General features: G+C 37.9%; 1 protein-coding gene across 1 annotated transcript in view; it reads left to right on the top strand.

Annotated features, from left to right (window-relative positions):
- NIBAN1 (niban apoptosis regulator 1) overlaps window positions 1-16,456 on the top strand; it is an 88,034-nt gene extending 71,578 nt beyond the window's left edge. The window contains exons 8-16 of the mRNA XM_029284262.1: window positions 6,244-6,359; window positions 6,533-6,637; window positions 7,604-7,766; window positions 9,153-9,340; window positions 9,954-10,115; window positions 10,687-10,797; window positions 12,874-12,981; window positions 14,252-14,363; window positions 14,772-16,456. Coding sequence (XP_029140095.1) covers window positions 6,244-6,359; window positions 6,533-6,637; window positions 7,604-7,766; window positions 9,153-9,340; window positions 9,954-10,115; window positions 10,687-10,797; window positions 12,874-12,981; window positions 14,252-14,363; window positions 14,772-15,994 — 2,288 coding nt within the window. The 3' untranslated portion in view covers window positions 15,995-16,456. The remainder of the gene's footprint in view (window positions 1-6,243; window positions 6,360-6,532; window positions 6,638-7,603; window positions 7,767-9,152; window positions 9,341-9,953; window positions 10,116-10,686; window positions 10,798-12,873; window positions 12,982-14,251; window positions 14,364-14,771) is intronic.

Here is a 16,456-nt window from a genome sequence, read left to right as displayed (position 1 = left end):
AGCTCTCATCATAAATCCTTTATAATTATAATCCAAAATTTTAAAAATATAAGCTTCAAAAACAATCCTTCTAACCCAGCTCTCCATTATGCATCTCCCCCCAGTTCCATTCATTTTCACATCACTGATACAAAATCAACCTCATAATCAGTACATTTTCCATCTTTTACATTTTATAACATATCCAAAATTTTTACAAGTAGTAAGCCTGTAAACTTCTTCCAGGAGCACAAACGGCAACATCTTCAGCTGGTTTTCTCTGGTGTACGACCCAAAAATGGATTCTATATAAACCTTTTTTTCTCAAAATTTCACTAGGGAGGCACACCCAAACCATAACCAAGTCTATTACCGCTTCTTTTCCCAGCTTTTCAAACTTTTCACTTTCCAAATCTCCATAACATAGCATATCATTTTGGAATATTTCCAAGACATCTTCTTCAACCTCTTCACATACTTTATCCACCCGTTGCTCAATGAAATCTGAAACTATAAACTTCTGGAGAGCAGATGTCACAGTTCCATATAATTCTTCCAATCTCTTAAGACATAGGTTTTTAACTTCCACACTGTATTGCTTGACTGCTTGCATCAAAACATTCTGTAGGTCATCCATAATAAAAAGTAAAGACATTTTCAATGAGATCCACTCAGCAACCAAAAAGAAAATTTTCTTTCTCGCTCTCTTTTTTTTCCTCAAAGCCGCAGCCATTTTAAAACTTCCAAATTTCTTTAAATATACTTCATTAATCCAAAAGGATAGCAGTATTAATATCACCAGCCAGTATACACCACAAATTCATTGCAGCTAAAACTTTCCAGAGCCGGAGAAGTAACAATGTATCTCTTTCCAGTCAGTAGCCAAAAAAAAAAGTGAAAGTAAAAAAAACAAACGAAAGTATTCCAGAGAAACGGCAAGTCCGCAGCCATTTTCTCTCACTTTAAATCACCACAAAATAAAGAAGATGTTAATATATTTCAGAGTCAAAGTCAGAAACAATCCACTGTAAATCCGAACCTCCTGCTTAGTTCTGTCTGCTTAAAATTTAAGTCCAAATACCTTCCAACAGCAGAGGTGGGAGCTGCATCTGGCTTCGCTCCAAAAGAGGAGCGAAGGCGCCATAGGGCGCGGAGACCGTCCAGACTCCGGGCGAGCTAGCATCTCTCAACCCCGATTATAACAAAACCGGGGTGAGAGGAAGCTCGAGCCCTATCCGGACTTGCTCACCCCCTCCTCTTTGCCCGAGGGACGAGGTTCCGAGCCGAGAGACAGCTAACAAACGCTGTCTCTTCAGGCTTTGACGCGCTCCCAGGCGGGCGGCTAACAAAAGCCGCCATGCAATGCAGCCTGTCACCACCGGAAGTCAGTGCTGTTGTAACTTTGAATGGTCACTAAATGAACTGTTGTAAGTTGAGGACTACCTGTAAAAGGTTTGCTAATGGAAACCACACTCCTCAAAGACCCACTCAGGGAAAATTAAGCAATTGGTGTTTACATTCCCACCATGAATGGGAGGGATAAAGAAGCAAGGAACTACAAAATTAGGGAGGGGGGGGCATAGGAAATGTGTTCAAGACAGACTACTAGGCCATTACAATGGCCACAGCAGAGGAAGGGGCTGAAATTCAGAAAAGGATTTCTTTAGCTTGCTTTATTTCTACCCACTTTAGGCACAGGAGTTGAGGAGCTTAAATCTGTGAAGTTGGGAAAAAAACTCACCCTTTATTAACAGCATCATACTTTGCTGCTCCAGCTTGCTTGCAAGTAAGGCAGGACAAGAAGCAATGGATGAAAACTAATCAAGGAGAGAAGCAACCTAGAACTAAGGAGAAATTTCCTGACAGTGAGAACAATTAATCAGTGGAACGACTTGCCTCCAGAAGTTGTTGGATGCTCCAACACTGGAGGTTTTAAATAAGAGATTGGACAATGATCTGTCTGAAATGGCATATGGTCTCCTGCCTCAGCAGGGGGTTGGACTAGAAGACCTCCAAGGTCCCTTCCAACTCTGTTATTCTGTTACGTAGAGGTAGTTAACTTTGTAAGGTGGAGATTGAAGAAAAAAAAGTGGGAACTATGGACAACATCCTGAATTCCTTAGATCAGAGGTCCCCAACCTTTTGAGCACCAGGGACCGGTTCCGTGGAGAGGTTTTTCTGCGGACCGGAGGGGACGTGGTTTCATGCCTGCATCCCATGGATGGGGCTTTGCTTGTTTGCGAGGACCAGTTTCTGGCACGCTGCGGTCCGGTGCCAGTCCATGGACCTGGGGTTGGGGAAGGCACTTTGAAAAGAATTCTATACTATAACTGTTATATCTTCGGTTCTTTAGGCATTGAATGAGGCAGAGTGTTGAAACAGCAACAAGTTTATTAACTCAGAACAGAAGCAGCCCTAAAGGCTGCTGCACAGCTATTTATACAGTTAGCCTCTAGGTGGCAACCAATAGGTTTAAAGTAACAGTTTCCGGCCCCAGACCACGTTATCAGCTTGGAGACAGCCAGTCTGGCTTTCAGTAACAGCAACTGTTAAACAATACAGCAATGTAGGTCAGACATTAAGCAAGTGATTTAAAACAGTTGTGGCCAATACATTACACCCCTTCCCCCTAGTTGGCTCAAACTCTCAATTGCTGGACATAGTCCTGCAGATATTTAGGCGGCCTTCTTGACCATTCTGAACGTCTAGGGGTTGCAGGGGTCTCCCGGTCTACCCACTCGCCTGCCCAGCTGGGTAGATCAGGATTCTGAGGTCCAGTGAAGTCAGGTTGACTCAGGTCCCTTTGGCTGGCCAGTCCCGGTTGGCCCAAACCAAAGTCCAATCGTGCAGCAAAGTCTGCAGGGCTGTCCCTCAGCGCAGTTTGCCGGTCCTGTTCAGCGGATACTTTCTGTCTGTCCGGGGGAAGCTCTCCTACGGCCTTTTCCCCGTCTCCTTGAGTAAGAGTTCTGTTGGAGCGTGCAAGATCCTCTGTTGGGCCACTATCGCACAGCCCTTGCGTGCAGCCCTCTTGAGAGGCCTGAGCCAGCGACTGGTTCGCTAGCCTCCGACGCAGCTGGTCAATGTGCCGGCGAATGACTTGCCCATCTTCCAGGACCACCTCATAAGAGAGTGGTCCTGACACCTTAACAACCACGGCTGCCACCCACAAAGCCCCTTGCCCGTAATTCTGGGTCCAAACCCAGTCACCCACTTGCAAATTCCAAGGTGCCTTTGACTGAGCAGAGTCCGAGGCGACCCAGTTGGGGTGCAGCCTGTCCAGCTTGGTGATCAAACGGCCCCATCTGAGTTTGGCAGGGCTTCTGCCCGTGGCGGTACAGGGAGTTGTGCGTTGGCAGAGTAGAAAATCTGCCAGTCTGTGGTGCCAATCCCCTGTGACAATCCATTTTAGTGATTCCTTGGTTGTGCGGACCATGCGTTCCGCTTGGCCGTTCGAGGCCGGGTGAAAGGGAGCCGACGTGGCGTGCCATATTAGATTTGCCCTGAGGAAAGACTGGAATTCAGAAGCGGTAAACTGAGCCCCATTGTCTGAGACTAACACGTCTGGAAGTCTGTGTGTTGCAAAGATTCTGCGCAGTTCCTGGATGGTCCTGGCAGTAGTCATAGTAGGGACTGGTGCGACCTCTAACCATTTAGAATGGCTATCTACCACTATTAGAAACAGGACTTCCGGTGGCGATCGCGGCGCCGATGGCGGCTTTTCTTTGAGCCGTCTGCCCCGAGGACGCGTCAAAGCTGCAGGAACAGCGCACAACAGCTGTTCCGCGGCTCGGAATCCCCCTCCCCGGGCCTACCAACTACGAAAGAAGCAGAAGTCAAGAACTATAGAGAAAATAGATTATAATGGTAAAGTGACATCTCAACAAAATTTGATTAAAAAGAGCTTTTTGGATTTTTATTCTAAATTATATGCTTTTGAAAATATACAACTTGAAGAAATAGACAATTATTTACAGCAGGCACATTTTCCTAGATTGTCAAGTAATCAAAGGGAAAAGATGAATTGTTTAATAACTTCTGAGGAGATTAAGGGGGCAATTAAGCAATTAAAAGTTGGTAAGGCTCCTGGTACAGATGGACTAACAGCAATCTATTACAAGATGTTATCTGAAGAAATGATAGAACCGTTAAAGGAATTGTTTAATAGTATTTTGTTAGGTGAAGAGGTACCTTCGTCTTGGAGAACTGCTTTTATATCGTTAATCCCAAAGGAGGGTCAGGATTTGACTCAACCTAAGAATTATAGACCTATATCTTTATTGAATACAGATTATAAGATTTTTTTCAAAGGTATTGGCAAACAGATTAATGCAAGTGTTGAGCCAATTGATTCATAGTGATCAATCTGGATTTATAACTGGAAGATATATGAAATATAATGTAAGACAAATTATTAATTTAATTGAATATTTGGATAAGAATAATCAAATTCCTGCTGCCTTTATATTTTTGGATGCTGAAAAAGCATTTGACCAATTAGATTGGGGGTTCTTGTTCCGAGTTATAGAGAAAATGAATTTTGGGGGAAAATTTTTGTCCGCTCTTAAGGCTATTTATCAACAGCAATCAGCACAGATTATAGTTAATGGGGGGTTAACAGAAGCATTTAAAATTGAAAAAGGAACTAGCCAGGGATGTCCATTATCTCCATTGTTATTTGTATTAACAATGGAGATTTTATTAATTAAAATTCGTGAGTCTTCTATAATAAAGGGAATAAAGGTTAATAAGAATGATTATAGGTTAAGAGCTTTTGCTGATGATTTGGTGTTAACATTAACTCAGCCAATAGATTCGGTAATTGATTTGGTTGAAATTATTGCACAATNAAGACATGGCTCTTTCAGCAAGCGGACCTGACCTAGGGAGGATTTTATACTGGGTTCATTTTTAAGGAATTTGGAAGACACAACTTTAAAATTTGGTTTAATTCGGTTTTACAGGGGGGATTGTATATATGCTTTTGTTTTAAATATGTTGTGCGCCGCCCTGAGTCCCGCTGGGAGAAGGGCGGCATATAAATTAAATTAAATAAATAAATAAATAAATTGCAAAGTCGGCAATTTGGATTGTCAGTGGATTTTTGTATTTTCGCTTTCATGGCATTAGTTTGTAGTGCTTGTTCTTGAGCAGCCAGTATTAAGCCTTCCATTTCTTTCTTGATGGTTCCCATCTTAAGCCATGCCCATGTCAAGTTGTTATCACATTTTCCTTCAATGTTTTTCAAACGCTGTCCATGCAAAGCTTTGGTTTTCCATCTATTTAATCTATCATTCAGCTGTTTTTCTTTATATTCCGCCTTTGTTTCTGTTATTTTTATAACGCTCTCTGTTTTCACAGCCTGCAGCAGTTTTTCTGTACTTGGCTGTGAAAACAGAGAGCATTATAAAAATAACATGGAAAAGCTCCTAGTCACTCATTGCTAGCTTAGATCCCATAAATAAATGAAATTTTGGATTTCTGTGACAATTTGCATCAGTTTATACTTGTTTACACTGAACTGTACCTGATGCCTAGAATAATAATTCTTCTTCTTCTTCTTCTTCTTCTTCTTCTTCTTCTTCTTCTTCTTCTTCTTCTTCTTCTTCTTCTTCTTCTTCTTCTTCTTCTTCTTCTTCTTCTTCTTCTTCTTCTTCTTCTTCTTCTTCTTCTTCTTCTTCTTCTTCTTCTTCAACAGCTTTCCTAGAACAAAAAAAAATGTGTTAGAGAAAATGCTACAGTGATGCTTTCTCACACACAAAAGACAAGCTAAACATGAGTGCAAGATGTCAAACCTGAGCTTTCATGTAGCATGGTGCATTATTTAATCTGGTTGGTTTCATAATAGACTTTGCCTATCAAAATTACTTCATACCTAGCAAGTGCAAAAAATAAATAACTGCAAAAAACTCCAGATACCAGAGCCCTAGTGGCGCAGCAGTTAGAATGCAGTATTGCAGGCTGACTCTGCCCGTAGTCTGGAGTTCGATCCTGACTAGCTCAAGGTTGATTCAGTCTTCCATCCTTCTGAGATTGGTAAAATGAGGATCCAGATTGTTGGGGACAATATGCTAACATTGTAAATCACTTAGGGAGTGCTGCAAAGCACAATGAAGTGGTGTAGACGTCTAAGTGCTATTGCTATTACTATCCAGAACTAATAGCTAAATAAGCATTCAAGGTTGTTATTTTTTTAAAAAACACTATGAAAAAGAAAACAAACATCACATTTATTTATACAAACCAGTTCTTTTTTGTCTCTTCCAGATCCTTTCAAACAGCCTTCCTTTGAAGATCAAGCATTTTTAGAAGCTGTCCAGTTTTTCCGTCAGGAGAAAGGCCATTACGGGATGTCAGAAATGATTATAGGAAATGAAAATCAGGTACTTGCATCATAAAGAGTTTTATGAAAAGTCTTCCATTCTTTTTGAAAGAATTCCATTGTTTATGGAAAGACTTTTATGAAAAGCATGTTCATCTCAACCCTTCTCAGGACAAACCAATTTCTGTGCTTTTGAGGCTAAAAAGAAAATTATTACATTTCATCTCTTTCCAGATTCTTAGCAACCTTGTGATGGAGGAACTCCTATCTAGCCTTCAGAGCATGGTGCTCCCTAAAATGAAAGGGAAGAGAAATGACCGAAAGCGGGCATGGTTTGGCGTAAGTACTACATTATATTTTCTGATCAGGAAGTTCTTTTTTTAAAAAAGCAAAAAAACCCATAAGTTAATAACAACCACTTCTGTTTAGGAAAGCCACCTGGATGTGTGTATGAAGTCAACAAGTCTTGACCTGAAACAAAAGGAGACTATTGTCCACATGTTTCTGAAAAGTAGAATATTTCAGAGATTGCTGTTACCTTTGTTTTTTTTTAAAAAATGCTAAGTTTCAAATTTAAGCAATTTATTTATAAATGTAATTAGCTAAAAGCATTGAAACCATCATTCCTCTAAGATGTTTCTTGCTATCAAATGGCAAAACTCACAAAATATTTCTGAACCATTTGTTCTTTCTTTAATCTGGAACTTAGTATCTTTCAAGAGATGTTGCAGCTGGAAGTACTGTAGCCACCAAGAGACAAAGATTACAGGTAGTCCTCAACTTACAGCAGTTCATTTAGTGACTTTCAAAGTTACAGCAGCCCTGAAAAAAGTGACTTATGAGTGTTTTTCGAACTCACAACCATTGCAGCCTCTCCATGGTCACGTGATCAAAATTAAGATGCTTGGCAACTGACTCCTATTTATGATGGTTGCAGTGTCCTAAGGTCATTGCGTTGATTTCCTTTTGCGACCTTCTAATAAGCAAATGGGGAAGTCAGATTCACTTAACAACTGTGTTACTAACTGAACAACTGCAGTGATCCACCTAACAACTGTGGCAAGAAAGGTCATAAAATGGGGCAAAGTTCACTTAACCAGTATCTCGCTTAGCAACGGAAATGTGGGGTTCAGTTATGATCGTAAGTTGAAAACTACCTGTATGAACAATATTTGTGACTCTACTTAGGTAAAAATTATATTTTAATTACAAGAGCATTCATTAACTTCACGGTTAACTCATGAAGCTGGTTTGGAGCTGGTTGGCATGGCTGGCAAATAATTTCATTCATGCTTTTTGTCATAGATTCTAGAAGAAACATACCATTTGGTACATGATCAGGTGTCAGATGGTTTACGTGCTCTGAAAGAAGAATGCAAAGAGGTCACCCTAGGACTAGAGGGAACTATCCGTTCAAATACAGACCAGATTGTGACTTCGAAAGACTTTCTGGCTGCAAAAATAAAAGGTAAGTTGAACGTCACACAGTCAGTGTGTTTATATTTTTCCTTTTAAATCTAATAATTACAGTATCAGTTAACAATCCTAATTTGCATATAGCTAAAAGATTTTTTTTTATGTTTGCCCCTTTTGAGGATGTCTACATTTATATAGCATGGGCTTAAGCTTATTTCATAATACGTTCACATTGCATGTTGTTTCTTTTGAGATGGAAAGAACAATTGGAAATTCCTGTTTAAGTGGATGCCACAAATTTATGATTAATATTGTAGATGATCTAATTCTGTTTCATTAAAAAGCAATAAAAACTATAAACAATAGTTTTTTGAAGATGATCGATAGCACTTCCAGCTTCGGTATGCAGTTCTTGCCACATTTATCAGGACTAGCCTGCAAATTATTCTGTATCAGGAATGTGTTGAAGTGACCACTGCATTCAGCTTTCTAGAGAAAATACCTTGTATTTTCTTAATTCTGAAATGTAGTTGCATAGTAGGGCAGCATCATTGCATTAGCTATATTTAAGCTGGTGGTTTTATACTGTACTTGTATTCTCTAATAGTGAAATAGCCCCATTATTATGTTTCTCAATTAAATGGTGCACTATTCAAGTATGTAAAATGCACCATCTTATAAAGTTTGCTTTTCTACAATATGATATCCATATGCATACATAAGTAGTCCCAGTCTTGCAATCCAACTGATGATAGGTGTTGGTTATGTTCTTTTTGACAATAAAAATTGTGTGTGACCTCGTTCTTACAGTTCCCTTACCTATTTCCTTTTTGGGCAATATGAAAACTATTGAACTATCTTTGAACTATAATTCATCACATGGCCCAGAATGTCATTTGCTTTCATAACAAGTTTGATATGTGTGATTTTGGGGATTGATTCAGGCTTTTAAACCTTGCAAAAGCTTAATGGAAATTGAATTGACCCAACCGCAGATAATAGCAGCAATCTAAAAATCAATTTTCCAAGTTCTATGCCCAGTAAAAAGAAGTTAATGAGTTGTATTTATTTGATTTAATCACATATTTGCAAACAGGCTTTTCAAAAGTTTACATACTACTGTACTGTATTACTCTAATGTTGAAAACCAGCAGGGAAGTCAGAAATGGTGATCACATGACCACGGGATATTGTGACCATTATAAATGTGTGCTGGTTGCCAAGCGCCTCAATGACTGCAGGGATGCTAAAAGTTTGAAGACTGGTTTTAAATCTACTTTTTCAGTGCTGCTATAAATTCAAATGTTTGCTGAATGAGCAATCAGTAAGGGAGAACTACTAGTAAATTATATAAAATGGCATTTTTTCTTTAAAGTCTTCTATTTGTCTTTAGAGACTCCTTCTTAGAGTTCAACTCAGGTTTATCTTAAATCTTCAGGGAGCATAGCGGAACCTATCCAGATCTGCTGCAGTGAAAGTATTCAGCCCTTTTTAGCTTCTGTACTAGAGGAACTCATGGGACCAGTGAGCTCTGGATTCACCGAGGTCTGTCTGCTGTTTGAAAAGGAAGTCAACGCAATCAGTCAAACCTTTCAAGCAACAAATGATGTTGCAACACTAAATGAGGTAAGGAAGCCATGATGCTAAATTGTTTGCCTTCTGTATGGATAGGAGTCACTTGGGGTCATCAGCCTTCAGTTTCTTCTCTGAGGCATTATAGATTTATTTTGGTCAAAGGTTTCCAAGTCTGACTGAGATCCCATACTCTTGCTTTGGGCAAATAATTATCTCTTAGTTTCCATCTGTACATTAAAAATAAGAAGAATTTGTCTCACCCGAAATGTATAGAGCAGGATTATAAAAGTTGGTAAACTACATTCCATAATCTGGATTTATCATATTTTTGTTTATTGTTAGACAATCAAATTCCTCTGAAAATCTCAGAAACAACATGTTGGAAAGGAAAAAAAAATATTGTACAAAACAGCCTACAAAAAATCGACCTTAGCAACCATGTAACATGAGGATCCAATTCAGGAATTGCCTTCTTTCCTTTCCCTTTCCTTCCATTATAGGTTAATCATTCCTCTTTACTGAGGAATGCCAGCAGAACTCCAGAAATCTTTCTCATTTACCATATGACACCAAGGACTGCTATATAAACCTTCTGATTTTTGAATGGATAGTATATGTACCATTACTGGAAAATTACTTCCTTCCCAATCTGTGTTTCTGACAGAATGTGAATCACCTGATGAACCTGCCACACAACTCTGTCAAAATGGAGCCTTGCTATCTAAAAGTCAATTTTCTTCAAGAGCAACTCCAGGACCTCAAGACCCGCTTCAAATTCCACAACGTTGACTTGGTTATCCAGAGGACACATAATGTAATGCAGGAGGTATGATAGGATTCATGTATACTTTGACCATCAGCAATAATGCAGGCTGATCTGAGGAGTTTAATACAGGTTTGGATTACTTACCAACCAATACTTGGCCATCCATTTCTTAATTTCTAAGGATTTGGATTCCCAAATGCAAGCTAGAATTCCATTTAGAGATATAACCAAGACCCCTTGAATCAAATCTCTGAATCACATAGTCATGAATCACATAGTCACAAAGTCCCATCTGGCAAGATTCTGATGATATAAACCATAAATGGTTTGTGGATTATGTTAAGTCACAATTTCTTGAACATATTTTAAAAGCTCTATTACCTCAGTTCATATAATGTATTAACATAAAAAACCTCTGCATTTTGACTTCATGTACAAACCAATTCATGGAATAATTCATAAAGACAAAGATATTTGGAATAAGAGGAAAAAACATTGCCAACATGCCTTGTAAATAAATATTTCTGTCTACAAATAAAATAAACTACATGTTGACAAAGAGACAGATCTGAGAGGCAGATGGATCTCTGCAAGAAAATAAATAAGGCAACTATTTTTTATCTGTTTTTAGATTCTGGAAAATGCAGTATATACATTTGAGCAGCTATTGGGTTTAAAACACTCCAAAGACATAACCAAAATGGCAACACCTATTGAAAAAGTCAAACTTCGTGTTCTTAAGGTAAAGTATTTATTTCTTTTGCTTGTTCTCAAAGTAGGAACATTGGGTTATAATGTTCATTATACAATCCAAATGCCAAAGAAGGTATTTTCTCTGTATTACTATTAATGAAAAGTACTGATAATTATTTGACTTGTCTAGATGCAAAATATCATATATTTTTAATAGTATGTCTTTAATCTGTGTTGTGTTAATAGAGATAACAGTGATCATGATAATATATTAAAAACACAGTAAAGATGTGTTTGAGTAGTGCTGCTTTTGCGGGAAAATAAATTTAATGGTGCATCTAAAGAGGGAAGATGTTGAAAATTGAAATTTGGAAATAGAGAGAGATAAAAAGTAAAACAGCTAACATTTTGAAATAATTAAGGACTTACTAAAGGAAAGGAAAATTTGGGATTGTTCTTGGTAGGCAAAATATGCATTACATCCTATTTAAATGTATTTCTTTATGGAGCCTGAGTTGCATTAGCTGCATATCTGAAGTTGGCCTTCTGAATAATTAGAAGTCTGACATCTAATTCAATTCTGAATGAATAGCATCATATATATTTGTGCAACATGGGCCTAAGGTCACTTTTACCAAAAAAAATGAGAGAGAATTGACCATAAAGTGAATAGCAGATGTAGAAAGTGTATATATGTATGCTTTTGAATTTGCATCCTATGCTACATTATGGAAGGTCAGGTGACTATTTTTCCAATTTCCCTTCATATCTGTTGATAAGATTAAATCCTCTCCAGAGTGTCCTGGTAGAGATTGGGTCAAATTTTGGATATGGATTTCAGAGCAAACCAAGTAGACATGCATGTTCTAAATAGGAACTTGCTTTTTAGAAAGCCACTGTATAAAATAAAAAGGTAAAGTCTTGTTGGAATCAAACTCGATTCTTGGAGGCCTGATGGACAGATCCATGTAATGTTCTTGGCAATAATACAGAAATAGTTTCCCATTGCTTTTTTTGCATTTTTTAAAACTTCCCAATCTATAATTCTGATATTTCCTAATGCAGTGGCTCCCAACCTTTTCTATATCCCGCGCCCCTAGAACGCTTCTGATATATTCTCGCACCCCTTACAAAAGTTTGAAATAATGGCAACGAATTATGCATATGCACTATAAATTATGAAAACCCAAGTTTTTGCACCTCCTGGAATATCGTCTCGCACCCCTAGGGGGTGCGAGCACCCCCGGTTGGAAATCCCTGACCTAATGGTTTCCCACCGAAGTATTTAGCCATTTCCACCCTTGTTCAGTTTTTCAAGATCGGTCAAACCTGAACCGATGTGGAGATAAAGAGGATGGATTTGAAGAAGAAATGGGGAAAATGTTACAAAAGAGAGAAAGTGGGAAAACAAAGATTAAGTCTGGGATTTGTAGAAACCTTTCAGAGACTTCCCTAAATTATACAGTTATAAAAGAAACAATAGAGGGAACACAATCAGATTTGCAGTTTTATTTTACTATAGCCAATCTAAGTAAAAGTAACTGTGAATCTTCCACTGAATCTGGTCTCCCTTGTAGGGCTGACAGTTCCCCAACCTGATATATTTAGATGTGCTGGGGATTCTGGGAACTGTAACCCAGACACCCATAGAGGCATATTTTAGAAGGATGACATTAAAGGCATGTGTGTATTTCATCGTTGATACAACGCCATATACCTAGTTGGATCTAATATTGAGAATAAATGAATGAATAAATGAACAAATAAACACACTAAGAATAAATAAGTTTATTCCAAGTTTGCTACAGTGAAGTGGCTTCCTATCTTCTTAAGATCTTTATAACCTTTTTCTTTCTTTTTCTTTCTTTACTTCTTATTTTTCTTTATGTTTCTTATTTTCAAATTACAGTACTGTTTTTACTCTGTTGAAAACTTCCTTAATAATATATATATAAGATAACTTCAAGTTTGCCTCTGATCCTACAGATAAATATGAAAGAATAGAGATAGTTATTGGTTTTATAATTTTAGTGGATGTATGTTAGTCGGGAGAGGAAGATGAGAAGTAGGTATTTGGCTTTCTAAAATCTCATACCTGATTCTTCTTTTTACATAAAATTGATAGCAATATGATTATGACAGCAGTACTATCCGGAAGAGGATATTTCAGGAAATCTTGGTCCAGATCACTCTGCCCACACTGCAGCGGACATTGGCTTCAACTTGTAAACCGGTAGGTTAATATACTGGCATATATGACTCAAAAGGAGAATAAGATTCACAAATCAAAACTAAAATGCTAATAATGTCAGCAGACAATGGTTCTTTAGTTTTAAAGTCTGTGGAAATGGAGTGATAGAGACAAGGCAGCAACAATGGGTTGGAATAGATCTTAATTATTCTTAGGGCCAATCCATTGAAATCTGTAGGATTTATGGTTAACTTTAATCCTATTGATTTTCACTGATCTAGATTACATATGACAAGTTTTTCTTAAACCTATTTCTCTTCCTAAAACTCCAAGGTTGTTGAAAATAGTTAGTTTTTTCTTTCTTTGAAAGCCAAAGGAATACAATGGGTGCAGGATATTTCCTTATGTTATTTCCTTATGTTAGAACAAATCATAAAATATAAGGATTGAAGAGGACTTTAGAGAGGATCTGTATTCTTCTGAAATATTAAAAGATAATTAAAAGTTATTTTGGGCAAAATGATAAGATGTTGCGAAGGATCCCTTGCATATCATACCTACAAAAATGAATTAGAAGAACTTATATAATCCTGTGTATAATGCATGTGTCACGTTTACTTGAAAAGCTAATTTATGCAGTTATTCATGAATATTAAACGTAGGAGTGAGATATTTTAAAACAAATGGAAAGACATAAACATGTACATAGTATTTGTGGCATCTTCTTTCTCAGAGCTTGAGAAAGAAAAAGGAGAGCAATTTGCAAAAGGCTGCATTTTCTTTTTTTATCAGTTTAGATAATTTTTTTTATCTCGTTTAAAAGTTTTATTATTTTCAACATAGAAAAAAAAACACATCACAAATACATCACAATTGAAACCCCCCCCCACCCCCCACCCGGACTTCCCAAACCTAATCCCAGGATACTATTCAACTAAAAGTAACCTTATATTAATATCCCTAACTCCACAAAATGATAATTTTTTTTATCAATTTAGAAAATTGATAGCTACATTCCTGGTGCATCAAAGAGTGATTAGCAAAAGAATTAAGAATTCTAATAAAGGAAGAATATGCAGGTATTTTGTAGTCATAATATTTTTGCACATCCTATTTCCAGTGTCTGAGGAGCCCACTGTGCTTACTTGTGTCTGTTCCCAATGAAATTCATCTTGTTGCAGAGATAGATTAAGACACCTTCATTCTCAGATATTCTAATAAACCTCATTTGTATCAGACTTTATTGTCTTTTCCGCAAATGTATTTTTTTCTATTTAGCCATTATTACTTTAAATCATATCTTATTCTGTAGATGCTTCAGGAGTATGAACAGTACATCTTTGCTGAATATAACAGTGTGATTCAAGTTGAAAATGTCTACGAAGAGATTCTGTTTCAGACATTGCTTGATGAATCCCTGAAAGGTAACTTTGCTTCTTGTGAGATACATATTAATCTGTCTTGGCAAGTACAAAAATGGGCTGATTGACTCAAGGAGATGGCAGTTTTACCTTGATCTTTTTCATTCAGCAACCTTTGGATTCTTCCAATTAGCCAATAGGTTTAAAACAGGGTTGAAAAATCAAAATATATTATCTATACCTGGCTCACTGGGCATTGTCAGAGGTGAAGACTAATACATCTGGGAGTACAGGATTGAGGAAGTGCTTTATTGATTAAAGAAGAAAAACTTTATGGATGATTTGAGAAGAGACACTTTCCTCCATCTAGTTCTTCCAAGATAGTATTGCCTTGTTCTCAGTATGTTTCTGTGCTCTTATTCTATGGCTTAATATCTTTTCTCTGTTTGTTTGTGTCCATCTCCTGCCTAGTCATAAAAGAAGCAGTCCATCTGAAGAAACATAACCTTTATGAAGAAATAAACCTGCCTTCTGAAAGCGTATCCAGTTTGAGTGATCTAAAAACTCCTGTAGAATCAACACAGGCTAGCCCAGCTAGAGTGCCGGACCCCAATTTGATGGACGAATCAGATGCTGGCCTTGGAAGTAATGAGGTTTTCTTAACAGAAAAACTCCATCAAGAAGAGGAATGTGATGAGACAAAAGAAGAGGGGACAATAATGTCAGATCTCGGTGGCAGTGAATCTTGTCCAAAAATACTTACTATTGTACAGGGAGCCCTTCCAATCACAAATGTCAGTGAAATCACAATAAAACAAAACAAAGGAACAGCAGAAGCGGAAGAACATCCAGTTCACAATGGTGTGAATGAAATTAGAAATTTGTTGACCTTGACTGTTGAACTGAAAGAATATGAACAGTCTGCGAACAAAGAACAAGATTTACAGGAGTGTGGAATGTCAAGCCCAAAGGAAGAAGCAGAAGAAAAGAGTAAAGAGGACTATCAGACAGGTGATCTGCAGAAGCCCCTTTTCCCCACTGTAAAAGCAGATGATACAAATATTGTAAGTAGATCTGGGGAAACAAGCACCATAATTCATCAGGATGCTTCTCAGAAGTCTGAAGAACAGAGTCCCAGTGATATCTCAAGGGAAGAGTTAAACATAGAGCCAAACACAGTGCATTCAAATGAAAAGAATGATGGTATCTATGACCAGTCTCAAACAGAGCCATCTCCTGAAAGCAGACAATCTGACCAGAATAAAATAGGCCCTTCACCTGACAACGTTGTGTCTGAAGAACAGAAGTCACAAACAGAGCAGGCTGAAGGTGAACAACCTGACCAGATAAGAGAAGGATATTCTTCTTTCCATTCGTTTCCAAAGGAAGATGATTCCCAAATGGGACAATGTATTAAAGCAGATTCTCAGGAAGCAGAATTGTCCCTTCTGCAATCTGTCCCGAGGGAAGCAGAGATATCATCCTTGAGCTGTTCTGTTGAAACTCAAGAAAGCATGTTGAATACAGAATCTGTAAGCACCGAATCACCCTCTCTGCTAGTTTCCTTAGAAGTAGTAGAAACTGAGGCTAGCAATGTGGTGAGCATGGACTCCGAAAATGTCACTTTTGATCAAGGGGGTGATTTTGAACAAGCAGGTGAGTCCTCGGTGGACACGGATGCGGCAGATATTTAAAGTGATGAAAGCTGAGAAAATACTGAGGGCGACTGTTCTGATTCACCATTTACAAAATAGAATTTTCTAAACTTAAAGTCTGAGCCCAAGTTATGATTACTCTCCTTAAAACTAGAATGGAGAGATTTATTCAAATTCACACCCTACTTGAGAGCCATCTTTTCATCTGAACCTGTGGCTTTCTGAAAATCTGTATTGTTTGAATAATACTCTTCTGCCAATTGCTGCTTCTTGTCATTTACTCATTTAGAAGTGAATCATGAAAGAATCATCACTCAAGTGGTGAAGAATTTTGCAAACTGCTAGTTGTAACTTGACAGAATGTTTAGCCTTTCCTATTTTTTGAAAGCACAGTTCAGTGGAAATATTGATTGCCCCTGTTGACAATGAACCGTCTATTTGTGGATGAGATTTCAGTGACTCTCAGTAGAATTTGGAAGGAAGTGCTAAAATCAGGCGTTG

This window comes from Protobothrops mucrosquamatus, unplaced genomic scaffold (assembly GCF_001527695.2).
Source record: "Protobothrops mucrosquamatus isolate PMUCROS unplaced genomic scaffold, P.Mucros_1.0 scaffold472, whole genome shotgun sequence".
NCBI classification, from domain to species: domain Eukaryota; kingdom Metazoa; phylum Chordata; class Lepidosauria; order Squamata; family Viperidae; genus Protobothrops; species Protobothrops mucrosquamatus.
Note: the sequence above shows the minus strand (reverse complement) of the source record. Positions and strands in the feature narration are given on the sequence as shown.